The sequence below is a fragment of the Lathamus discolor genome, chromosome 2 (genome assembly GCF_037157495.1).
Source record: "Lathamus discolor isolate bLatDis1 chromosome 2, bLatDis1.hap1, whole genome shotgun sequence".
Taxonomy (NCBI): domain Eukaryota; kingdom Metazoa; phylum Chordata; class Aves; order Psittaciformes; family Psittacidae; genus Lathamus; species Lathamus discolor.
This window is the reverse complement of record NC_088885.1, coordinates 130340612-130367839: the sequence shown is the minus strand read 5'-3', so window position 1 is coordinate 130367839 and position 27228 is coordinate 130340612. Positions and strand designations below refer to the sequence as shown.

At 43.2% G+C, this 27228-nt stretch overlaps 1 protein-coding gene across 1 annotated transcript in view; it reads right to left on the bottom strand.

Annotated features, from left to right (window-relative positions):
* The window catches only part of STMN2 (stathmin 2), a 38485-nt gene extending 35284 nt beyond the window's left edge, over positions 1-3201 (bottom strand). The window contains exon 1 of the mRNA XM_065669405.1: positions 3132-3201. Coding sequence (XP_065525477.1) covers positions 3132-3150 — 19 coding nt within the window. The 5' untranslated portion in view covers positions 3151-3201. The remainder of the gene's footprint in view (positions 1-3131) is intronic.
* Positions 3202-27228: the final 24027 nt, after the last annotated feature.

Genomic DNA, 27228 nt, shown 5'->3' with positions numbered 1-27228 from the left:
ACTGTCTTAAAAGCAGTTTGAATTAAAACACTTCTTTAACACATTATTAACACATATCAACACATATCCCATATATGTCTGTTAAACAACTTCCTATAAAATAAACAAGAACCATAATAGTGACTGAGACTTTCTGTGTGATGATCGTCTGAAGATGTCTTCAAAATAAATTCTCTAAATTAAACACTGCAAAGAAAGAATGAAATAATGGTTTCAGACACCTTATTTAGCTCTACTGGCATCACTGACAGCTTCACCCTCACACTGCCATGTACGTACCCTAAAAAAGTTTATCCAGCCAGGTGCGTGGCCTATAAGTTAGGCAGCATAATGCATGAAGGAGTCCATTTATCCAACCCTGACTTCATCTGGAGGATGATGTCAAGGGGAGGATGCAATTTAAAAGCTCCAAGAATGTCTGTATGGTTGTGTTATATTTTAAAATAAGACACACTTAAATATAAATACATAAATGTGTGTGTGTGTGTGTGCCTCATGCATATCATTCATATACTCTGTAAGCTAAACAGAAAGAACTCCATGGGTCTTGAGAGTGTATTGAGCTCCAGAGGTTCCTGCAGCTGTTGAAATTCCTATGCATGACAAAGGGGCTTTCCTTGAAACCTTTTATTAACAGAGCTGAAGAGAAAATTAGGCTTAATTCTGCCTTCTACAGCAGGAAATAAACACAGGCTTATCAAGGTATTTAGCATCTGCCTAACCTGAGTTACATGGTGTTCTGTCCAAAGCCTGCAGGACTATTCACATGCTCGAACTCAGACACCTGCTTAAGTGCCTTGCTGGACCAGGGCCAGAAACATAATAGAGGGCTAGCTTAAGCTGATGAGAAATGTTCTGTTGGCTCCAGTGGCAGCAGGATCAAGCCTTCACTGCCACTTTGCAAAATACGGTGCTAACAGGGAAAAAAAGGGAAAAGTCAGGCACTCTGTAGTTGCCTCAGTGATCTACTGGGTAGAGCTTGAGTACAAACCAAATGTAGCTTATTTAGCACTAACTGGAAAAGCGTATGACTAAGAATGCATCTATTTTTCCGCATGAAAATAAAATTTGTTGAAGAAACTCTCATGTGGCTTACTCTAATGGGCTGCCTAGATCCAAATTTTCTCTACAAATAACTATGCCAAGGAAGAATAAGGTTTAAAGAAATGGTGAAGAGCATATATAACCTTTGGGAGTTTAAAGAGGGAAGATGCTTTTAATAACGTATCTTTCACTTTTTTATTGAATGCTGCTGTAATTAGTGTTGTTAGAAACCCAAACTAGGTAGTTACATCGCTTTTTATTGCTTGCATATGTAGCTCCTTAACCAGATATTATTAATAGGCAAACTGGCGAGACGGTCAGCCTGTCTCTAGGCAAACCCAGTGATTCCAGGCATCTCTTGCAGCACAAAGCTTCCCATATTCATGCTGTGAGGTCATTAATCGAAGGCTGAAGAGACCTTTCTTCCCTAGTGACAGAATTCCTAACAGGGCCTTCTGCGGAGATCAGTCTCTGACTGCCTACAAATTATCAATACTGATTACCAGACTGCTGCAGTGGGGAGGGGATGGCGTGCTCGGCACTGCAGGGCTGGCCAGACTCCCACAGCCCTGCTTTCCCTCCTCTGCTTGCACCTATAGCTGTCTCATGCCTTGTTCCCAGGGGTGCCATGGCCAGTTAAAATGTTTTCAGTCCACACCGATTATTTCTCAGGATTGGACCATAAGCGTTCAAATGAATAAATACATAATGCAACAAGAGGATTTGCTATAACTTTGTGATTTAGAGAGAGAGTCTGCACAAAATGGGAATTTGAATGGGTTTTGTTTCTTGGAGAAGGATAATAATCGTTTCGGAGCTCTCCAACCTTATTCTGCAGGATTTGTGCATGCATGACTTTAATGGTGAATGATAGTGAAAACTTGAATTTGAATGCGTCAAACGTAGGTCCTGCCTCATTTGCCCCCAAAGAAAAATCAAGGATCAATAGTGCCTGGATGCTTTCAGCAGCCTGTTCTCTCGCTCACACACCCTCCACTACGATCCCCCCACCGCCTCCCTCGAACAAAGGGGCCGGCGCAGGGCTGCGCCTTTCGCTCCCGCCGCGGGCGTCGGGACAGCCGCCCGATGGCCAGGGAGGACCGGAGAGAAAGGGGCTCCCGGGGGCTCTCGGGGGCGCGGCTGCGGCGGGGAGAGCGCAGCTCGCCCGGCCCCGCCCGACCGCTCCCCTGGGCCCGGCGGGGGAAGGGGCGGGGGCGCGGCCGCAGGGCGCGGCTCTGGCCGCGGGATGGTGGGCGGATGCTCTGCTCGCAGCGCACAACCTCAAGGTATCAACAGCCCCCGGCACAGGGAAAAACAGGCTGAAAGCTGCCAGAAAATACCAGCTAGCCATGATGCAGTGACCTGCTTCGGCCTGTCCCCCAGTCCCCGTTATCCCCCCCTTCAGACTGCAGGTGCGGGAGCACCTGGGCAGCAGCCGAGCGGCGACTCCCGCTGCCCGCCCCCCCCCCCCCCCCAGCCACCGCCCCTTCCGCCGGGCTGGGCGCGGCAGGCCCGCAGTGCGCGCCGCGGCCGGTGACCGCCCCGCTGCAGTCCCCCCGCCCGCCCCGTCCCCGTCCCCACGGCACCAGCACGGACACCCGCACCTCCCGGTCCGGCGGTGCCTGTCCCCCTGCCTGCTTTTCTTCTCCCTACGTGGTGCGTTTGAGGAGCAGAGGGGAGCACGGACTGGGGGCTACAGCGGCGGGGGGAGGTGTGTCTATAGCGGGGATAACTTTCCGGTTCGTTTTCTTTTATATATATATATGTATATATTTAATATATATATTAATACCATAATATATATATTAATCTTCAAAATAACGAAAGCCTTTTCAAAATCAGGCTGTGCTCATGTGCCGACCTTACCCCTCAGTAAATAATTAATCCGATCTCAGGATGTTAAAAGAGCCCCGGGGTCCCCCACCCTTTTTTTTTTTTTTCTGATCAAAGAAATCAAAAATCTGCTTTGCGTTGTCTTGATTTCCTCCTAAACTCCAGGGATGCTGACAGGAGCAGCCAGTGCCAGCAGCATTCCCAGGGAATAGTGGCCGATGTAGTGGCTGGAGGAAAGAAAGGCGTTTTCTTACCCATCGCTGTTTTGGCCATGGTGGGACGCGCAGGCTCTCAGAGGCTGTGAAGGCAAAAAGGTCCAGCTACAGCGGCGGAGAGAGGGAGAGGAGACTGAGTAAGGCACTGAGTCAGCAGAGTGGGGCTGTGCAAGAGAAGGAGTGAGAGGCAGGAGCCCATGAATAATTATCACTCCTCTACCCAAGCAGATTGGCTCTAGAGGTCCCCTGACATGACTCCTGCAGAGCCAGAATCTCTGGGCATTAAATATTGATCCACCAATGGTGCTGGAGTACAAAGTGCCAGAATGCAGTTTGAAATGGAAATCAGCCCTTGAATGCCTCTCCCCCCTCGGCCTGGCTTCAATAGTACATTCCATGTCAAATGTTTTATGTCTTACACGAGAGAAGCCTATTGGTGTTGAAGGCTCTGCTGTTGCTACCTGTAAAACATGTACAAATTCATTTTAACACATTTTATACCAAAGATACGACCAAAAAAAGAAGGGACCAACACAAGGGATTTTCTAAACTGTTTCAGTAAAACTGCTGCTCAGATTATTTTTACCTCTAAATCCCATTTCTTACAAAGGTGTATAGATACCATAAACAATAGTTTTATATTGAATTTTTTCTCTATGTTGATATTTGTTTTAGTATCCCAGACATCACCACGGACAACTGGAACTCTGCTAAAACATGGGGAATGGCAGCTGGACCCGCTTACACTCTTGAAGAGCTCTGCAAAGCCAAACTCAGGATAATTGGGAAAAGAAATCAATAACCACTCCCCTGCTGTGCTATAAAACAAGCCACTGGGAAGCTGTGAGCTTGATTCACCTGATAAAGTGTGCAGGATGGGACCTGATGTCAGTGTCATATGAAAGGGGATGGACACATTGTAAGGATTCTCTACATTCACTTTAAGGATTCTGTCTACCCAGCAAGAGGAACACCAGTGACATGACTGATAGACACTACACAAATGTGGGTGTTTAATTCAGATTCTTGCTAGAAACATGGCAGTGATGGGGCCTATTCGTACACCTCCTAGGGCTGGAAGCAGTTGCTTGCCTGAAGGAGACAGTACCCAAGAGGGTGGTACAAAGAGGACACTCCATCTTTACTGTCTAATCCATGTGCTGTCCAGCTGGAGCTCATTTGTGTCTCCCAAGGGAAAACGGCCCTATTGTTAGAAGCTATCAGTGATAACAGACTCCCACGCTGCTTGTAGACAGACATGGCAAATTTTCAGCTCGGAATTTGGAGGATTCTACTTGTGGAGTTGTTTCACAGGGTGTATGGGTGGGTGAGAAAAGCAGAAGAGAGGCAGAGGTCTCCCGGGTGGAGCTGTGCTCTCCTGGAGCAGCCAGAGTGCAGGCAGAGCACTGGCACCATTCTCCATCCTTCGGTGCTGCTATTGCAGCTGCACAGTCCCTGCAGTGTGCCAGCACTGGCTGGGGTGTTCTCCCTCCACGTGTGCTTCCTTAGGACAGGTATCATAGGATTACACTTTTCAAGCTTCCTTGATGTCAGTGAACAGCATCTGCGACTAGAGCAGGGCCCTGAGCGTGAGTCTGAGGGCCAGCTGTCTCTTACGGAGTCACTACTGGTGATTTCTGAATTGCAGGAAGTAGGTGTGGTGTTTTGGTTTTTTTTTTTAATAATTTTTTTATTATTATTATTATTTAAATGAGAATAGTAAAGTCTGGAAGTGATTCTGGGGAGAGGAGCATCTCCAGACTGCACAATGTGCCCAGGGAGATGTGTGTGATTCTCCACAGTGTGAGCTGTGGTGGGGCAGATGCTGCGGTGACTGCCTGGAGGGGCCAGCACAGCTCGGCGGAGGTAGTGAGGTGCTGGGATGCAGGGGCTGGACAATCCGCTGCCTACAAGGCACCGAGAAGGAAGGCGGCCGGAGGGCCCTGCGGCCTTTTGCGGGAAAACACTTCTGTGGCTGCAGATGGGGTAGGGTGAGCAGGAGACAGGTACCTGGTAGTGTCGGGGTGTCTGCAGTGAGAGGAGCTTGCTCCTGCAAGGAAATGGTGAGAAACGACTGAGTGCAGCGCATGGGAGGGCGGAGGGGGGGGCACGCCTCTCCCTAACGGAGAGCACCCCCAGCCCCCGGTACGCCGGGCGGGGCAGCGCACGGGAGCACAGATCAGCCCGGCCGGACGCGCTGCGGACGGAGAGTGTCCGGGCGCTGTCCGTGGTGCTGTAGGCAACTGCGCTCCCCGGGCCAGAGTGCGGGCGGAGAGGCAAGGAGGGAGCAAGCGGGGAGACAGGCAGAGAGGCAGGGAAGGAGGGGTAGGGAGCCCGGCCGAGGAAGCAGGCACGCACCGAGGAGGGGCAGGCAGCGCTGGGGTAGGCAGCGTTGGGCGCGGCTGTCCTCCCCCTGGCCCCCCCGCGGGCCCTGCGCCAGCTCGGCAGCCGCAGCGCGGAGCGGGTGGGGGTCGCGGCGAGGCTCCTCCCAGGCGCTCCCCGCTCGCCTGCTTCCTTCCCGGCACGGGGCGGCACCGGGAAGCGGTGAGGCTGGGCTGAGCGGGGAGGAGGGGGCGCCAGGACTGCGCCCGGTTCCGTGCTCGGTGTCGTTCCCCCGTGGCAGCACCCGTCACGGCCAGCAGGCAGCAAGCCCGCCCTGGCATCTGTCCTTTTTGTTTAATCCTGCCTTTCCTTTCCTTTCCTCCGAGCTCAGCCGGCAGGAAAGGGCGGCAGGCAGAGCCGGAGGGTTCCCGTCGGCTCTGTGTTCCCGCAGCCCCTGCAAGAGCTCAATCGCTCCGGCCTTCCCCGCAGCCACCGCCGCAGGGACAGCAGAACTTCCCGCTCCCGGCTCTGCCACCCGGCGGTGCGGGAGTGGCTCCTCTGCCCGGCCTCCGGTGCCCCAGGCCGGGGACAGGGCGAGGACCCTCTGCGCCCGCCTGCCGGGGGAGCCAGAGCGGTGCTGCAGCAGGCTGTCAGACCGGGAACGGGGGCTTGGCTCTCCCTCAGGGAGAGGTTCAGAGTTGCTGAGAAAGCGGTGCAAGAAGCTGCATGGCAATCAACTGTCACGTCAAGCTCTTGGCATATGCTGGAGCAGTTATGAGACACTCCATATATCATCTCTGATCCACTGCCACCTTTTGATGTTGTGTTTCACATAAATTTTAGAGGGAGTGTGAATCAGGCTCCTGCATGTCCTAGCAAGCCTAGGACTTGTTTTCCTTCACAGTGTGAGCCTTCTCTTGATTGACATTAAAATGCATTTGCAGCCTAGCCTAGCTCCAGATGCATGGATGCCCAGGCTGTAAGGGTGTGCTGCTGAGCAAAGCACTCCTTAACTGCTTCTAAATAGTAGTGGGATATAGCTGGGGCTTTCACCCCACTTTTGTCAGATGCTTCTTCTGTGGCCTGGGACAGAGCAGTGAAAAACTCTTGTTCTTTTCTCCATTTCTTATAAGGATCTTACTTTTTACCCCCTTGCAGACAAGAGGAAAAGGGAGATGATACTGGAAAGAAAAATGTTTATGCAGCACTTTGAAGACTGTTGTTGCTAGGTAAATGAGCTACATTGGCGCTGTAATAGTACAAATGGCAGAGATGGGAGTAGGTCATGAATCTCTTCCTGTTTGCCTGGGCTTTGTGTCTCTGCTGCATTGGCTGGGAGACTGCAGCCTTGTTTCACTTTCTTAAATAACTTGAGAAATTCAGCTTTTTCTTACTGACTTTTGGGAGACTTCTTTACCCTGAGCCTTTATCATTAGGGAATGTAACAGACCTTATTTAGAGCAGCTGATTTTTTTTCCTTTGGTTACTCCTAGTTCTTCTTTAGGCCTCATGGAGCAAATTCTCTTTGTGGCTATGCAATTTTAGAAAATTAACTAGTAATTAGTTCATGATTAGCTTGTTTTCATCCCTATTCCTTCCAACTCCTCACCAAAACCTATGGTTAAAGATACTATTCAGAATCTAAGATGAAGTCCTCGGAATTCAGAAAAGAATGGTGCCTGTGCAACCTTAGTTACCCTTCCTATGCATAAGTATCATGATACAGTTTTTAATTATATGCTCATGTGCTACTTTTTCCACTGGATTCTCTCTACATACATAGCAAAGATGGATGGTCGTCCCTTGGTGAGCACTATTTGATGTTTTTTCATTCTGTTCTCATAAACCAGAACCTTGAAACAGTCCTCTGTGCCTTGAAATCATGGGTACAATAAAGATTTTCTTGCAGGGATGTTTGCCAGAATCTTTTTCTAGCATCGGTGAAAAAATCTTTTGTCTAGCCTTATTCATCACAGCAGGTTAAGCTAGTTTAGAAGATGTTATCAGAGTTTGTGTTTCAGTAAGCAACTAAACCCTGTCTATTTTAATGTGAAATTTAGAGAAAGGACTACAAACATATGTGGGTGAAATTTTGTCATTTCTGTAATGTTTTGGCTTTTTCTTTAACTTTCCTTGCAATTCTGCAGAATGCTATCACTACACTAAGCAGATGCAAAGACCAGCTGTGTGCTGAAAGCATAGGGAGAATGAAGAGCACTTGTATGTTTGCATAGCTGTGTCTTATATATGGAGCATGGCACCATTTTCTTCTTGAATTATATTTTTCTTATCCTTTCATTTTCCTATGTAACATTCGAGTTACAGAAACATAACAGCACGTTACTGCTGTATTAGCATTTCTCTTGCTTCTGAATTTGTGCTTTTTTGCTGGGTATAGCCTCTCTAAAAATCATCTTGTTAAAGCTTGGTAGTGACTTCATAAGCCAGCTGCAAACAGTGTCACCATTAGTGATTTCGGTTGCTGCTCATTCCACATACACGTTAGAATAGCGCAGCTTTAGCACTCGCCTGGTTTCATGCAGGCTTTTATACATGCACGGCTGCACATGGTGTTCCTTTCAGCAGCATTCAGGAACACTGTCGGGAAGTTGAATAATGGTATTACACTATTTGCAGATATTTTTTTTCCCCTAGAAATGTGTAAGTGATGGCTTAGTGTCAACACAGCGATGGTACATAATGAGGTCTCCCTCAACACCCTTGTCCATGAGATGTGAGCTATGCCAGGGCATGTGATGAGAACAGGTTGGTTGTGTCTAGACTCTGTCCTGTACTGCAAATACATAAACCACCATCGGCCTTGTGGGGGAAAACAGAGCAAATTGAAGCAGAAACCAGTTGTGTCATTCATTCTGAATGAGGACAGCATGTTCATGAGACCACGAGAACTGTTGTGTGGGATCAGACCAAGGGGCCATCTGTCCAGTAGCTTGTAAATTGTATATTCTCCCCTTCCAAGGTCCCAGCAGATAACAGGATTTTCTGGTCAGTGACATTATTGCCTTGGGTGAACCTGCTGCCAGCAGCTCTTCGAGGAGGCAGCTTGTAGGGGAATCCCCATACCTGTAGACCCGTTTTGGTTTTCTCATCCTGACTCATTTCTGGGTAGGCCACCACTGGGCGGCCTTCCATCCTTAATATGTTCAGAGTGGTCACAGAAAAGCTGTTAGAGATGCTCAGCATGATGTCCCCTAGCAAATCTGTATTTTCTGCATTTGTAAACCTTTGACTCTCTCCTGCTTTCTTGTTCCCTCTTACATATTCACTTGCCTTAGTGTTTTGTTTGTTTGGTTGGCTTTTTTAGGGAAGAGCTGACACCTGTCTCTGAAATGGAAAATCACATAGGAAGAGCAGCCATAAACACAGGCCTAGGAGCAGCAGCAGAGGGCTAACATGTATGGTAGAGCTCCTATTATTCTATCAGTGTATGCAGCTTGGGGCCTTCCTGTGGTCTTCTGCACATTTAGTAACCCTCTTGTAGTCCAGCCTCTCTCTGTTATCACTGGCTGTAGGTGAATGCTGGGGGAAGGCTCAAAGTATGAGCAGCACGTGCTGTATTCCCACAGGGATTGTTCCAGCCACTGACTACTCTCAGGAACTGTCTGAGCCTGACACAGTTTTCCTCCTCTGTAACCCTTGACAGATCTTTCTTTCTTCTACAATATCCACAATGTCCCCTGGCAGTTGGTTCCACAGAGTGGCTCTTTGCTGTGTAAAGAGGCATCTTCTTTTGCTTATTTTAAGCATGTGTCCTACTAAGACCTATTACGTTTATCTAGATCTGGGATACTAAGTACACTTTTGTTCATACAGTCATAGGGTTCTTCGTTCCTTAAGGTAAAAAGTAGTGGAGGTAAGAATATCCGATCCAGTTCTTTTAAAATGGGAGGAGACAAGTAGATGATGCAGGAGTAGTTAAGATTAGGCTAACTGGGGGCGATGCCATCCGCTGCACCTCAGAGGTTCACAATGAAATTTTCCTGGAAAAATAAAAGTGCCAGTGTTTAGCAGATCTAAATCACAAGTTATTCCAAGACCAGGAGGCCTAGTTTGAATGTGTCCTCCAAGTATCCTATTGAAACAAGGTATTATACTGGCACATTTTCTGATTTGGTTTCCTGACTGTATTTTTCTGCACAGCAAAATGCTTTATGTACCAAGAAACCAACAACCAAATTATGCTGCAAAGTGTCTAATTCAATTTGCTCCGTCTCCTTATATGAGTAAATACACAAGTGTTTTAACTTTCTTTTTCTGTTTTTGCTGTTCTTCAGATTGACTAAATTTCTTGTGACTGTTGGCTGCTTATCAGCTGTTTCATCATAGCTTTTGTCTTGTGCCCCCTGGAGAAGATCAGCAGACCATTTGCTGCTCCCATCTATATTCTAGGCAGGTTTTCTCTTTATAGTCAGGTATATCCATAGATGTGTGTTTTAGAGCAATAACTGCTATGTTATTGCTGGCTCTCAAATAAGTTCTTCATATTAGGCTCATCATCTATTTGTTTTGCAACTAAAATTTGTTTTGACTTACTCAGTGACTTATCACAGTAAAGACAATATGTGACGATAAAGTAAAAATATGCTGAGAATAGGTAAACCAGACTGAAAATATTAGTTGCATTTGAGTGAAATTCTCGCTGAAAGGGAAACAGTAGAAGAAAACTTTGACAATGAAGTGCAGGAGAACTTTTTTTTAACTTTTTGTCTTTCTCTATTAAAGAAATTTCTTTTTCCATTAAAGAGTTTACAGGAAATTTCATTCAACACTGTTTTTGCTCACAGCTTTGCCAGACGTCATTGTCTTCGTCTAACATTCTGTGTTGCATTCCCATTTATTATTGTTTGTCCTTTTAAAAAGTCAGCTGAGATGTCTTAGCTGGTTTTGAGGATAAATTTTGTGCAATATGACAATATTTTGCTCATTCTGGTGATCTTTTCTTGGAAATGCAGCAGCATGCCCTATTCTGCAACAGATAATTGAAATCTGGCAGGCAATTGTTTTGGTAGGAGAGAGATGGAGTGTCTTTTCACCGTAAAAATCCGCTTAAACTTGGCAACATTTTAATGTGTTAGAAAAAACTGCTTTACACCGCTTTTGGAGACTTGCTAAAACCTTAAAAGCTGAAGTCTCTGAAGTTTCCTCACTGAGCATGCTTTAATTTTTTAATTTTTTTAACAGTGTCTGTTTCATCTTTTGGGACTGACAGCTGGTCAGGGAAATAAGAAATGGAGTGAACTAAATGTTAATTATGAAGAACACTAAGACAGAAAAACAGCTGATGTAGTGAGTGAAAGCAAGCGCTGGCTGGACAAAGAAACTACAATGAAGAAGCCTTTGGGAGCATGGGTAATTAGGGTTGCAGGAGCAGACTAGGGAGAGAGCAGGGCTGTGAGACAGGGCCTGGCATTTGTTTGCTGAAGAGATGACAGGGATTTGCGGCATAATATGGGGAGGTGGTTGCCTGGCAACCTTAATTTGGTAAGGGTATGATACATGTGTGATCACACATTGTTTTTACTGCAGGATTTCTGGCCCAAGCGTTGAGCAGGATGGACCTGCTCTAGGGGTGTACTAGGTCTGTGCAGGAGAGATGAGTGATGCCTGTGTGACTCCTGCCTCATTTATTGCTGGAGTTGGGAAGTCATTAATGATGGAAGCAAGGGAGGGTAAAGGAAGGTCATGTGAGCAAAATAATGCACTGTTGCACTGTAATTGTCCCACCTGTTGCTAATATAACCACTCGAACAAGTTCTGTGATCTCTGTATGTGGAACCTTTAATGGTTTCTAATTATCTAATTTTGAAAGGCCACCTTTAGAGTCTTAAATCTAATTTGCTCAGCAGTCACACCTGCGACTGATGCTGCAATGTCTGTGTTTGGAATATTGTTAAATACTTTTAAACTACATCTGTGATCCCTCAGACAGGACACCTAAAATCACTGAACAGCTCTGCTTTAATTTTGCTGTGCCTCCAAACCCTACAGTTTAGGCAGCAGTAGTACCTTTTCTCTGCCACTGGATTTTTGTGAAGCTAAGTTGATTTGCATTTGTGCCGCTCTTAGATATTGAAGTAATGAGCACCATTGAGAAGCCCTGGAGGAGATTAAATATTCTGCCATCATAACACAATTGAATAATGGTCAGTAAACAAAGCATGGGCCACATAGTGAGTTATGAGGTGAAAGCGAAGTATTGATTAGTTGTTTGGTAAATGAAGCAGTGGTCCTATGCAAAACGGTGATTAAAGACTGTGTCAAAATGCATAGATACAAAATGTTACTATCGCCCTTGTACGGGAGAGATTTCCAAGAGGGGAATTAAACAATGTGTTGATGCCCCAATTGTCTTTTTCTGTCTCTAGGGCAAGGTTTGTTGTTCAGATAGTATGACGTTTTGGGTTTTTGATGCGTACTTTGATGGTTATATTCCTATTTTAAATGCATAGGGTTCATGAGTGTACATTGTGCTGAGTAGAAGGTGATGGAGTTTTTGGAGGTTCTTGTCTCTTGTGGGAATTCATTCCACACTATGCTCCACATAGTCACTGCCTCCAAGCAGTATGGTTGGGTACACTAAAAGTAAATAGTGCTTAGGTAGATATTTAATTGGTGACATGGAAAATGGTGGCAATGCATTAGCAGCTTGTGTCCGGGTAGAAGTTAGATAAACATCTTAATGCTACTGTTTGAAAGGAAAAGGGTGTTATAGTGAAAGTTCATGCAGGTAGGGAGCTACTGGCTTAGTAACTCACAACAAAAGTTGTTCAAAGAGAATAAAGAAGTGTTTACTTTATATTGACCTTTTGTTGATATACATGAGGTGGCTTTTTGGTAGTGTTTGCTTGTAGGTGCTGTAGGTATGGAGCTCAATAGGAATCTACTTTCTGGATCACATAAATTTTCTCCCCATATTTGTTGGCTCAGCTCTGAACTTACAAAAGCCCATGTACCACCTGAGTTCCAGCTCCATCATATGGGTGATAGTTCTGTTGACTAGTGCACATCTATTCTGTCCCTTTTGGCCTTTCCCTGTTTTTACATGAAGCTCTGCAAAGCCCATGTGCTGCAGTCCCATGCTATGAAGTGTTCCCTCAGTTTTTGTCATGTAGACCTTTGTGTTTGTTGCATGAAGGTGGTAAGAAAACTGCTACCAGGAGCCAATGCTATTTATGCTTTTTGCTTTGCATAGCTGTTTCTTTTTTCACCTCTGGAGTTTGAATGTAATCACTGTGTCCAGAAGGAATGAATCTTTTCTAGTAAATCTTCAGACAAGAAGTAAAAAGGAGTCTTATTAACCCACAGAACTTGAAAAGACTGTTAGCTAGTATTCATGTGAACTAATTCAACAACCATTTAAAGCATTAACTCAGTTTTATCTTTTCTAGGGCTGAAAATATTCTTGTCTGACTTCTGATTTCCTGTTCAGTCAAATGCTATTAGATTCAAGTCATGTAAGGGCTCTAACTTTAACCAGAAAATAATAATAATAATAATAATAAATAATAATAATAATAATAAAAATAATAATAAAAGAGCAAAAGCTGCCTGCCTTTTTTGATGGCTCCATGGTACATAGCCATTGTAATAACCAAACATGGAAGATCATATTAGATGAAAACTTCCAGTTCAGCAGCTGAATGGGACTGGCCAGAAATGCATTTTTATACTGTCTTTTAAACTTAAGTGCAAACTGTTCAAAAGTTCTTTGAAATGTGGTGGTTTGGAGTGGACTTATTACCAGGAAAGATGGTAGATAGAGAAGTCTGGGTGGGTCATAGTGTTGGTAACCTACAGATTACAGATTCACTCAACACATGAAAGCTGTTGTTATCTGAAGGGTGAAAGGGAGAAATGATTAAGGGAAGTTCCTTGAGAACAAATGAGGTTGTAAGCTGAAGAGTGATGCACTCTTTCTTGGGAAGATTCAAGTAGGAATCTGCAGTTGGCAGATGAATACGTACAGCTGTTGGTAGCCACAGCTATATTCTGTGGACTACTGTAGGATGTCACCTTCCTAAGGCTGGTTGCTTTTACAACTACATCAATTTTAGAATTAGAAATACTTCATTACTCAAAATTTCAGAATTTAGAATACCACATTTTATGATGGTTTGCAGTAGAAAATCCAGTTGCTAACCCAACCCTTTTTGCTGTCCTTGGTATTCTGACACATCTCTACACTGTGAGTAGAGAAGTTGTGATTGAAGCTCACAAACCAAGAAAACTAAGGCTGTCATCTCATTTTGAAGCTGTTCCATATTGCAGTGTGTATGTGACATGAGACAGTGCAATGAAAGTAGTATACTACAGATTTAACAATATGACTTTGAGGATGAAAATGTTAAACTCTTGGATTCATAGACTGAATAGTTAGGCAGGGATCACATCCCATTCTTTTAAGATATGATCTTCAGAAATTGCTTGTTAGATGCCTGATTAGCAGTGAAATTGTGGTAACAAGACTACTGAGCCAGACAACTTTGATCTCCTTTGGCTGAAATCCTTGCTCCACTGACATTTCTACCTTTGTAGATGGACAGGAAAGAATAGTAAATAATAAATTCTCTTTCCTTCATGTATTGATCAAATGCCGAGTTACTCTTACATTCTAACAACTATTTGGCAAAATGACTCATATTTTCCTAAAACTATCCTAAAAGAAAGGTACCTAGTCTTTACCTGAAGGCACCGAGAGATGAAAAGTTCACTAATTATATCTAGTTTTAAATTTTAATTTCTCTGCCTTCTGAGTCCATCTCATTTTCTTTGTGTCTTCGATTTAGTTTGTGGTGTCTTCTCAGTCCTACTGAAAAACCAAGATCTTCTGGCCCCTGAAGTTCCTTGCTTAGGCCTGAGCTTTATGGCTTTTCTTTTTCCATTTCTATCCCTCTTTTTTAGCATCTTAATAGAAGGGTAGTAGACAGGAACATATTATTCTAGAATGATCTCATCAACAGGCAAAACCTGCCTCTCCACTTTCGCTCATTTTTTTTTTTAATGTGTTCAAAACTCTATTAGCTTTTCTTGATGTAATGTAGCTGCTGAAGAGTTTATGCCACTTCTGTACTTCACAGATCCCTTTCAGACTCTGTTTTCCAGGTTGTTCTCTGTTATGTTAGACTGCCTATATCTGGATATATACCTTTGTATTGGAACATATTAAAATGCAAATTTATATTATTTGCAAAATAGAGCAAGTTTATTTTTCCACATCTTCATTGCTATAGTAATGATTTAAAGTTAACTCATAAAAGAAACAAACCAAGTATTTTTTATATCTGATTATTAACAGTGTTGTTTCATCAAGATTGTTATTTTATCAGATCCTGCAAATTACATGTCTCAGAAGTATCTTTATACTGATACATAGGTAAACATAAGATGCTTGAAGTTAATGGGAAACACTGCCTGACTTCACTAGAACAATCCTCAGTGGCTCCTCAGTAGGCCACTCCAGGAGCATGAAAATGCTTGAATGTGGAGATGTTTGCAACGGACTAGGGCATGGTGTCATCCTGCTAAGTACTATGTTTAATTCTGTGAACAGTTTCATTAATTAGACCTAAAGAAGGTGCGGTAAATGCTCCCATCAATAGCGTGTCATCAGTTCATGAATTTTTAAGTCTGGAAAGGGCTATTGCTTTCTCTGAGTCGTTCTGCAAATAATTATTTATGAAGTCACAATTTTTATTGGTATTTTCACGTCTACAATCGTCATGATGATTTAGTAGTCCCATTTAGATTATTGACAGATGGACGCTTCACATCTGTTTTAAAGGAGATAATTTTTTGGGATCATGTCTAGAAAATACCTCTTTGAATAAAGATGTTGTGCTTGCTATTGTTTTCTTCAGTCTCTATAGTTACAGAATCACAGAATCACAGAATCCCAAGGGTTGGAAGGGACCTAAAAAGATCATCTAGTCCAACCCCCCTGCAAGAGCAGGGTAACCTACAGTACATCACACAGGAACTTGTCCAGGCGGGCCTTGAATATCTCCAGTGTAGGAGACTCCACAACCCCCCTGGGCAACCTGTTCCAGTGCTCTGTCACTCTTACAGTAAAGAAGTTCTTCCTGATGTTAACGTGGAACTTCCTATGCTCCAGTTTACACCCATTGCCCCTTGTCCTATCACTGGATATCACTGAAAAAAGCCTAGCTCCATCATCCTGACACCTACCCTTTACATATTTGTAAACATTGATGAGGTCACCCCTCAGTCTCCTCTTCTCCAAGCTAAAGAGACCCAGCTCCCTCAGCCTCTCCTCATAAGGGAGATGTTCCACTCCCTTAATCATCTTTGTGGCTCTGCGCTGGACCCCTTCAAGCAATTCCCTGTCCTTCTTGAACAGAGGGGCCCAGAACTGGACGCAATATTCCAGATGCGGCCTCATCAAGGCTGAGTAGAGGGGGAGGAGAACCTCTCTCGACCTACTAACCACACCCTTTCTAATGCACCCTAAGACGCCATTTGCCTTCTTGGCCGCAAGAGCACATTGCTGGCTCATGGTCATCCTCCTATCCACCAGGACCCCCAGGTCCCTTTCCCCTTCGCTACTTTCCAGCAGGTCAACCCCCAACCTGTACTGGTACATGGGGTTGTTCTTCCCCAGATGCAAGACTCTACACTTGCCCTTGTTAAATTTCATCAAGTTTCTCCCCGCCCAACTCTCCAGCCTGTCCAGGTCTCGCTGAATGGCAGCACAGTCCTCTGGTGTGTCAGCCACTCCTCCCAGTTTTGTGTCATCAGCAAACTTGCTGAGGGTGCACTCAGTTCCCTCATCCAGGTCATTGATGAAAATATTAAACAGCACCGGTCCCAGCACCGACCCCTGAGGGACTCCACTAGTCACAGACCTCCAGCTAGATTCTGCGCCATTGACCACAACTCTCTGCCTTCTTCCTTTCAACCAGTTCTCGATCCACCTCACTACTTGATCGTCAAGCCCACACTTCCTTAGCTTATCTATGAGGATGCTGTGGGAGACAGTATCAAATGCCTTACTGAAATCAAGAAAAACTACATCTACCGCTCTACCATCATCCCTCCACCTAGTCACTTCCTCATAGAAGGCTATAAGGTTGGTCATACATGACTTCCCCCTCATAAAACCATGTTGGCTGTTCTTAATGACCCCCTCATCCTTGATATGCCTAGTGATGGAGTCAAGAATAAGTTGTTCCATCATCTTTCCAGGGATGGAGGTAAGGCTGACCGGTCTATAATTACCCGTGTCCTCCTTCTTGCCCTTCTTATAGACTGGCGTGACCTTTGCCATCCGCCAATCCTCAGGCACCTCGCCCGTTTCCCACGACTTACCAAAGATGATGGAAAGTGGCCTAGCAATGACCTCCGCCAGCTCCCTCAGCACCCGTGGGTGCATTCCATCCGGACCCATCGATTTACAGATGTCCAGATTGCATAGCTGATCCCTAACCCAATCCTCATCTACCAAAGCAAACTCCTCCTTTGTCCTGACTCCTTCTGGGGCTATAGAAATCCGGGGCCCTCGGGGAGAGTCTGCAGGAGTAAAGACAGAGGCAAAGAAGGCATTCAGCACCTCTGCCTTCTTTATATCCTCTGTCTCCAGGGCACCCACTTCGTTCAGCAGTGGGCCTATATTGCCTCTTGTGTTAGTTTTATTTGCTATGTATTTGAAGAAGCCCTTTCTATTGTCTTTAACCCGACTAGCAAGATTGAGTTCCAAGGAGGCCTTAGCTGTCCTAATTGCCTCCCTACATCCTCTAACAACTGTCCTATATTCCTCCCAAGTGGCCAGCCCCTCCTTACATAATCCATAGATTCTCCTTTTCCACTTGAGTTTGCCCAGCAGCTCCTTGTTTAACCACGCCGGTCTCCTAGATCCCTTACTTGACTTCCTACTCATTGGGACGCTCCGATCCTGAGCTTGGAAGAAGCGGTCCTTGAATGCTAACCAACTATCTTGAGCCCCTTTACCACCTAGTACACTTTCCCATGAGACTTCCCTTAGCAGTTGACTGAAGAGGCCAAAGTTGGCCCTTCGGAAATCCAGAACTGTGGCTTTGCTAGGTATTCTATTCCTCCCACACAGGATCCTAAACTCCACCATCTCATGGTCACTGCAGCCAAGGCTGCCATTGACCGTCACCACTTCGACCAAACCCTCCTTGTTGGCGAGTACTAAATCTAGCAGCGCTGCTCTCCTAGTTGGTACGTCCACCATTTGCATTAAGAAATTATCATCAATGCACTCGAGGAACCTCCTAGACTGTGAATGACTGGCTGTGTGAGTCTTCCAGCAAATATCGGGGTAGTTAAAGTCCCCCACGACGACTAAGGCATGTAGTCGCGAGGCTACTTCCAGTTGCCTGTAGAAAGCCTCATCAACTCCTTCGTCCTGATCAGGAGGTCTGTAATAGACCCTCACAACTGTATCACCCGTGCCAGTCTGTCCCTTAATTCGTACCCACAGACATTCCACTTGCTCCTCATCCGACCCCGGACAGAACTCAATACATTCTAGTTGCTCTCTCACGTAAAGAGCAACTCCACCACCTCGCTTTGCTGACCTATCTTTCCTAAAAAGGACATAGCCATCCATGACCACATTCCAGTCATGTGAACTGTCCCACCATGTCTCTGTAATTGCCACTAGATCATAACCTTTAGCCCGCACACAGACTTCTAACTCCTCTTGTTTATTCCCCATGCTGCGTGCATTGGTGTACAGGCATTTCAGGGAGCCAGTCCTAGTACCCTTTTTCCCCTGCGGGACAGGGTCTAAAAAGCTATCCTTTCCCACAGGTGAAACAAGAGATTGATAGTCCTCCTTAGTCCGCCATCCTTCAATCCCTAGCATGTTCATATCAATGAATGATAAACACATTCCTGATAGGAGTGTGGAAGATATCTGTCTTATCTGAACAGAAATGGAATGTTGTATCCAGGTCATATTCATATTTTAAAAACGGTTCAAAGATTTGAAAAAGCAAGAGAAAGAACTATGAAAATGATTCATGACCTGGGAGAAATACCTCATCCCATAAGGAATAAGAAAGTTGGCATGTTAGTGAATTAAAAACAAGACTCAGAGGTGACCTCATTAAAATGCGTGAGCATATTCACAGTAAGAAAATTCTGAGTACTACAGAAGCAATGGCTGGAAGCCGTCACCAGCCAAATTCAAATTAGAAAATCTGTGCCCATTTTTAGCAGAAAGAGTGATTATTCATCAAAATATATGATGAAAGGGAGAGATGGATTCCCCATCCCTCATTTTCAAATTAAGATGGTACGTCATTCTGGAAGATGTATTTAAGTCAAACACAAAATTACTGAGCTCAGTACAAAGGTAATAGCCTGTGATAAGTAGATCGGATTAGGTGATCACAAATGGCACTTCTGGATTTAAGCACTATGACTCCATAAGATCATGTGTCTGCCAAGAGCTGGGTGAGCAGCTAATGTTTTTCGTGTGGATCACAACTTGTAAAATGAAGGTTGGCCAGCCCCATCACTATTATTATTCAGGTGTGTCTAGAACAATGTCTTCACGATAATCCTGGCAAAATTAACTAGACCAATTCAATAACCAGAGAAGCTACTGGAAACTTTAACATATTTTGGATCAAGATGACAAAATTTTGTCTATCAACAGAGTGTAAAAACTTCTGTCCCTGTAGCCCTTTAACTTGCTTCTGATACCATCTAGGATGTTAACAGTGCAAGAAAAGAGCATGTACAGGGGGATGTAGCACAGTTCAGGTTGGAAGGCACCTCAGGAGGACTCTGGTCCAACCTGCTGCCAACAGCAAGGCCAGACTAGGAGAAGAGACTAGGTTGCTCAGTGCTTCCTATATTACGGTGATCACTGGCTGAGAGGTTTCTTCAGCAACACCTGGAATGCTGCTTCTAGTTTCCTGTTCCCCAGATTTGTCTAGGACTATTTATGTGTCAACTGTCCTTAGATTTGATGATAAAGAGTTCCATACAACATAATTGTATGCTGTACAAAAAGCCCAGCTCCAAATTACCTTAAACCTGCTCTTTACCCACAGTTTATCCTGTGAAAAATAATGAATAATAATTTGCCTTCTCCCACAGTCCACATTTTACTAAAGATCTACCGTAGTCACCCACTTTTACCCTGGTAATAAAATGCAAATGTATCTTTGCGCTCTTCCCACTTCAGTACAGGAGATTAAACTGTGATGTTGATGACATTAAAAATAATGGAGCAAACACACATTGTTCCTAAAGGTCTTAGCTATAATGAGTTTTGGCTTCACTCAATAAAAGTCTTCTATAAAGCAAAGCCTATTCAAGACTAAGTAAGCTGTGGAAAATCAATTTTCCATGGCTGCTTTGGCCTTGTGCAAAAGCTTAGTGGTTTTTACAGTGAATCAAGCCTTTTGTTTTATTATTTGTTCTGCTTATAAATTGTGAGGATTGAGCTACTAATTTACAAATGACAAACAAATCTCGTGTGACAGTTTAATCACCTAATCAATATCCTAAGTCAGAAGCTTTATTGTGTTTTGTTGCATTTGTGTGATTTTGCACATTAACACCTGAGCAGGAGCATGTAGTAAAATGTGTCATGAATTTATCAAATGCCAAAACCCATGACACAGCTTAAAACTATAATTTTTACAATGAAATGAGATTTGAATAATTGTCATGTTGTAAAACTGCAGCCCTGCAGAGGCTAATGGAAAACTACATTTCAATATAGTTCCTGAGGACTGCTCCCGGTGCATTAATTAGGAAAATTACCACTAGCTTTGTCAGGATGAGATTGGGTCCAATTTCTTGGTATCACAATCTGATTCTGTTATGCACACTCATATGCCATAAATCCTCCGCACATTAGGGTGCCAACTTTCAAGCTGAAGCATTGTACACCATGGATAAGCTTCCTCTCAGTCCTTCAGGCTACAGATATTAGTACAAAGAGGCAAGGCCTGAGCAGAGAGTGTGTATTATTTGCTTAGCATGAGTGAAGCTGTGTTTCTGTGCTCTGCAGAAGAGCTGGAAAGACAGCCCCAACGGGAGTCTGTGGGCGAACATTAACAACCTACAGGGAGCAGAGACTTGGCTACACTGCAGTTCCTTCACTGCAGTTGATGAGCAGAGTTGCAAGCTCTCAGGACTTGATTTGATCCCCACTAGGAGGTGGAAGCAGCAACCTTCTTGGCCAGAGCTTGCAGATCTGATCTCTTCAGAGTTCTGGCTTAGAAGGATTTTGGCAACAGCATCCCTTAAAAGCTAGCTCCTGAACATCCTGAAGTAAATGCTACACTTAGCTTTCACAGGTTTCCTGTGTTTGTTTCCTTCATCTTATTGAACTAGTAACGATGAATTGTCATTATCAGCAAGCAGCTCCACTGGTTTCTCAGCAGAGTTTTTTAAAGTCATTTGTTGACTCCTGTAATGACTTAATTATGAAATCATATGTGATGGTTCCAACCAGCTACAGTTAGCAGACATTTTTTCCTAAGTTTACTCTGCATTTATAACAAAGATCACACTTTTATGGTGGTATTTTTCTTTGAGGTTAGAACATTGTGATACTGATGTGAACTACTTATAGTAGTTTCTGAAACCAAAAGCTTGACCAAAATTACTTACTCCAGTCATTTTTTGTGAAAGCTTCACTCAAGTTTAGGAAGCTCTGAGGTTCATGCCTGAAGGTCTTGCTTGAAAAACAAACCCAAATGAAATTCAGTGCTTCCCCCTGGGTATCGCTTTGAAAATTGGAGTTCATTTGAAACCTCCTGTAGGTACTTTGGAAACTCTGCAGCATGGAAGCCGCGGGAGTGGCATTCATCCAAGTAATAGCAACAGGGGCAATCCTCGTAGCCTTGGGTGGGGGTATTACACCATTCAGGAGAGTTAGGAGTAATCTGTACTTTTCAAAATTAGGCATTCAGGTGCCAGTCCTGCTCCCCATTACTGCAGTGATGCATTGATTCATTCTGTAGTGTATTTCAGAGCAGCATTTGTATAAGATAGATAAAACAGAGGAAGAAAAAATACTGTTTAAGGCTGAAAATGTCTGCTTTTACACTTTTATATCACTAGATCTGTATTGCATCATTCTTTTCATGGGATAAAACCAGATTGCATCTTTATATGCACATATAACCTTAACAGTGAAGGAAAATACAAATGCTTGGTTCAGTTAGTGTTTTGTTCTAGATGGTTTTGAATATAGGGTAGAAGACTATGATGTGTATTTATACAATAATTTTCCTTTTTTTTTCTCCCTGAGATTGTCAGAAAATGTTTTCATCGCATTCATATAGCAATGACTGCTGTAGTGCTGTCAGAGATCTCAGAAGTAATTGTGGGCCTGTTACCATGGTGTGCCCTGCTTCAGCTGCTGGAGTAATAAGCACAGTTCAAGCAAACTATTATGTAAATGTCCTTGAAGAAATATGAAGTGGTGAAAACATCAACAGCTGGAAGGACAGGACCCACTTATTAAGCAAATAAGGTCGACTAATCCATTGAGCTCCCTGAGGAGGAAGAAAAATGGCTTCAGGGTAGTTTTGCATAAGAAACCAAAGTTTGATAATGGGACCTGCATTTTAACAGACCCAGGTGTAAAAGAAATGGTAAAGACCAGAAAGTGAAAGATTATTTCAGCCTCTAAGTATGGTTTACATTTTTAACCATGGAGGTAACTAATCATCTCTATTATTTCTCAAAGGTTGTGATGGTTTTACGGCCACTGGCATTTTTACAAATCAGTGTTTTCTTAGAGATACATTCTTATGCAAAGAGAAATAAAATCAGGAAACATCTATAGTTACAAAAAAGACTGTGTTACTTTATCCCAGTGCTCTCAGCTTGCTTGGCAATTGCTAAATCACTCACAGTTTTTGACTACAAAAGGCACAACGGCATTATGTGCATTGACTTGCTCTAAATACTATCATGACATGGGCCCAGATACTTCGCTTAGATAAAGCTAGTAATGTAGAGAAGGACATTTCTGTGTGCTGCTTGGGTCTACAGTAATTGTTGCCTCTTCTCTGTCCTTTTGGTTGTTGCCTCTTCTCTGTCTTTTTGGTTGTCCACCAGTGACACTTGAATTTGATGTTACTGCAGCCCCAGTCTGGGTGGCAGGGGAGAAGGGCAAGGTGATCCCAGTGTGTAGGGGGGACCTATTTCTCTTCATGCTTCTGGGATGAGGAGTCTCACAGTTCTGCAGTCCTCAGCTCCTTGCAACAGGTCTCTGCCTAGTGCACGTGGGACTGTGATTTGGATAACCCAGTGCTGGGACAGAAGTCAGAGATGAAGACATGAGGTCCTGTAACATCCTCTCTTCCTTCTTGACCAGTCCATGCCCATGAGGGTTCTGTGTTGCTTAAATTTGATGGAAAACCTTGTGCTGTTCTGTGCTGCATAGTCAATAGCATAACTGTGTCTTTTAAGACACTGGGATACATATAAAAATAACTACTATAATTTCTAACACATTATCTGAAATTTTGGTGCGGTTGAAGCATACAATGTGTCCTGTCTAGGAGACAGAGCTGCAACAGGGTGCATCAAAATCCCCCTTTTGGAAGGAACCAAGGAAAGATGATGATGATGATGATTTTAAAAAGCAGGATGGAAAGCTATGATCTGTCTATCTATGAACAGCTATCTATGAACAGTCTATCTATGGACAGCTGTCTCTGTTCCCATTGTTCAAATTGGGAGAGTAGGAACTTAGAAATCCTGAAAATCCTTGATTTCTTTCTTTCTTTTTTTTTTCCCTGCAAGACATATGCTATTAAAAATGCATTATTGCATTCCAGGTTGCACTGCAAGTTCTAGCAAAGAGCTGGACATTTGTCTATTTAAATATATTTATTTGGCATGCTGAAAAGACCTTACTTGGCAATTTTTACATTCAGTATAGCAGTTAAAACATTAAATTTTCTGGATAGATATAAAGCAAATATTTCTGCTCAATGAGAATGGGAAACACTGAAACAGTTACCTAGGAAAGTTGGTGAGTTGCCATCCTTAAGAGATTCTTGAAACTTTCTTGGACACAGCCTTGTGCAAGCTCATTAAACTGGAAACTGGACCTGCTCTGGGAGGTCTGCCTAGATGACCTAAATTCCTTCAAACCTAGATTATTGTGTGATTCTTTAATAAACTTACAGAACAGAGATACTCCTTGTTTTGGAGTTACAGAATTATGAGGAGGTTTTCTGCCAATAACTTTACTTTGTGCTTTATTTTTTTTTAATGTCTGCATCATAGAGTGCATATAAAGAAAAAGCCCTGTAGAGATTTCTGTTATATGAGAAATAATCATAGGAGCCACAGTAAAAAGAACGGCTCACAAGCGACCCCAGCCCTGGCACAGTGCTTCATACATGTATGTCCATACTGGGAAGCTCTATGAGAGGGATCATGTCATTCCTTACCTTGCTGAAATGTATCCCTACTTGTCAGATGGAGGCCAGCCACCCAAAGCATTTTCTGCTTTATTCTGCTGAGATACACCCTTCAATTCTAGTTACTAATAAACATTCTAGTTACAAAGTGCAATATTACATACCATATGTAGGGGCATACATTTTTAACATGTACAGGAGAAATGGTAAGGTTTCGATGCCCATGTGTTCAACCTTCGGCTAAAAAGATAATATAATAATAGTGATTGAATGTTCAGCCTATTTAAATTAGTGACGGCAATGAGAGATGTGCATTAGTCCACAATTGGCTTCCTGGTACCCAGCAGAATATTCTTCCCTTACAAGCTCTCATTCCTCTGGTGTGATTGCTTTCCCTTTCTGTTCTGTGGGGACTCACCTCCAGAACTGTTGGGTTTAGATCCATTAGTCTATTATTTTTTCTTTCAGAAGTGATGGTCTCTTTAAAACAGGCCCCTTTTGTAGAGATTTTGAAAGTTTTCTGTGGCTTTCACTGAAGCCTGACACTTACTAATCCATCAGTAAATTATCCCTGTTGAGCTTCAAGTCGTTGTGCGATTCTCAGTATTTTGCCTTCCCTCCAAGGTCTTTCAGGAATGACTTCTTTTGCTCCCTTCCCCCCAGACTTTCTGCTCAAATCCCTTCAGCCATGCTAAGTGCTCCTCGTTGCTGTAGACATAAGGACATTTTCAGTGCAGTTACTCATGCACGCATAAGGATATCTCCTCTCACCTGTGAGACCATTGTGACAAGATCTTTTGCTGTAAGTCATAAAGTGCAATATAGATATACATTGTTTCATTGGTTTTAAGAGCAATAAGCCCATAACTACAAAATAAATTCCTTTGGGCAAGGCAGGGATTGAGTGCAAGCGGAGTCCTGAGTATAGCATCAGTATCAATTCCTTGTCAAATAGTTTGTAGCTCATCATGTGAGCTGGCTGTTTTTAGCTCTGGTCTCTGCTGCACTTTCCTGTTTATTAAATCTTTTCTCTATTCTGCTTGTGTTCCTAATCTTTTTCATTATTTTACAGCATGGTGCCCCTTATTCCATTTTGGGAACTTCTTCACTGTAATCCATGCAAATGGATTTCAAGATTACTTTCAAGCTTCTTTTGAAACATTTTCAAGGGTTTACCAGTACTTCTGCTTTTATGGTGTTTTTTTTTCCTATTTGATGTCAATAATATTATAATTTCAGATGGTTCATCTCTTTACAGGTTCAACCTCCGTGTTCGGTTTTTCTCTTAATGTTGATTTTCATAGTATTGTACAACAGCCCAGGTTGCTCTGGCTTTTTCATTTCCCTTTGTAGTGGGAATAGAAGATGGACTGTTCTTGTGCTTCCAGGAGGTTATTCTTGAATAATTTTGCAGAATGTGAACATGTAGTGCTGCCAGAAAATAGGAGGTCAGGCCCTGATTTAGACCCTTATTCATTATTCTTCAACCAAAGACCATTATCCTTGAAATTTAGTCAAAAAATGGCTCTGTTGAAGGATATGGCAAGTTAGCCTTCATATATACTTGTGTAGAACAATAACTGAAGTTCAAATTTTATAGCTAAGTAGTAAAAGAGGAGGAAAAATACTTAGTTTTTCCAAACCAACATGAAAACGTCTGTTTTTTAGGTCCTCCTTGGGTCCTCCTTGGCCATTTGGCATGGAGGGAGGTAATAAGTATTAGCTCTCTTTTGGGGATGTGGAGAAATGCATATAGCCATGAGTATCAGGAAGCTGCAGCTTGCAGTTGTAGCTTTACTACTGAATCTGTTGAAGTCTTGATCCATTCATTTCTTTTTTTCTATCTTGGATTCATTTTTGACAATAAAATGAGATAAACAAAAACTCACAGAAATGTTGTGAACATTAATTAGCGACTGTTGACTAAACACTGGCTACTTACCATGTGGACTGATAAATAGACATGCATTTTTTTCACACTAACAGTAGAAATAAATGAATATCCAGGAGGAGAAGCCTATGGTAATTTTCAAATATCAGTAAATAGGAATTGTGCATTACCAGAAAAAACTTGAGTGTGTTTCCCCAGGACTGTTAATAACAAAGCAGAGGCTTTATCTGCAGTGAAAATACTTACAACAGTTTAATTTTCTATATTAAAATCAATACCTCTTGCTACTGTTAGTGGACTATGTGATGTTATTCAAGTCATTTATTCACTATCCCTGATGGAGCAAGAGAAGGCAGGTACAAAAACAGTAGTCTTCATAATAGCCAATATGAATTTTTCCAACAAACCTATCAGATGGGCTTGGATTTTGTAGAAAATTCTTTTTCAGCATTTCCAGGGAACTGATTTCCTATTCGAGGTGGAAGGGGAGAATGCATGACTGGTTTAATTGTACTATAAAATAAAATTATTATCTCAATTAGAACAAAAGTAAGCTTAAAGAATTTATTTGAAAAGTTTGGTTGGTTCAGTAGCATTTGGTTTCATAAGAGAAAAGTGCCTATGAAACGAGAGATGATACTTCTTTTCATGCAATTTGCAGTAACATTTTTATGGTTTACTTGTTCCCATTGAGGATGCTGATTCTTTGTTAAAATACAGTGTGATAGTTGTTGTGGTTTAAGCCCAGCTGGTAACACAGAACCACGCAGCCACTTGCTCACTCCCCCCCAGCTTCTTCCTCCTCCTGCTGCTGGAGGGATGAAGAGGAGAATCAAAAGAATGTAACTCCCCCAGGTTGAGATAAGAACAGTCCAGTAACTAAGGTATAACACCTACTATAACCACTACTGCTACCACCAATAATAATAATGATGAGGGAAATAACAAGGGAAGAGAATACAACCGCATACCACCTGCTGACCAATACCCAGCCCAACCTGACCAGCGATCTGGGTAACTGCCCCATTTTATATGCCGGGCATGACGTGCTGTGGTATGGAATACCCCTTTGGCTAGTTTGGGTCAGGTGTCCTGTTTCTGCTTCCTCCTGGCTTCCCCTCCTTCCTGGCAGAGCATGAGACTCAGAAAGTCCTTTTTCAGAGTAAACATTACTGAGCACCAACTAAAAACATCGGTGTTATCAGCACTGTTCCCAGGCTGAAAGTGAAAACCACAGCACTGCACCAGCTACTAAGAAGGAGAAAACTGACTGCTGCTGCTGAACCCGGGGCAGTATCCACCCCTTATTCCATACCATTCATGTCATGCTCAGATCCACATTTTTCAGCATACCATCACTCTTGTCTCATGTGTATATATATACATATATATACCCCCGCACAAAGAAAGAGATCATTCTTTAGTACATAGACCAATCCCTATAAAGCTGCTGAATTCATCCAGTCCATGATGTTGGCTCCATCTCTTGTGACAGTCCTGCTGATGACAC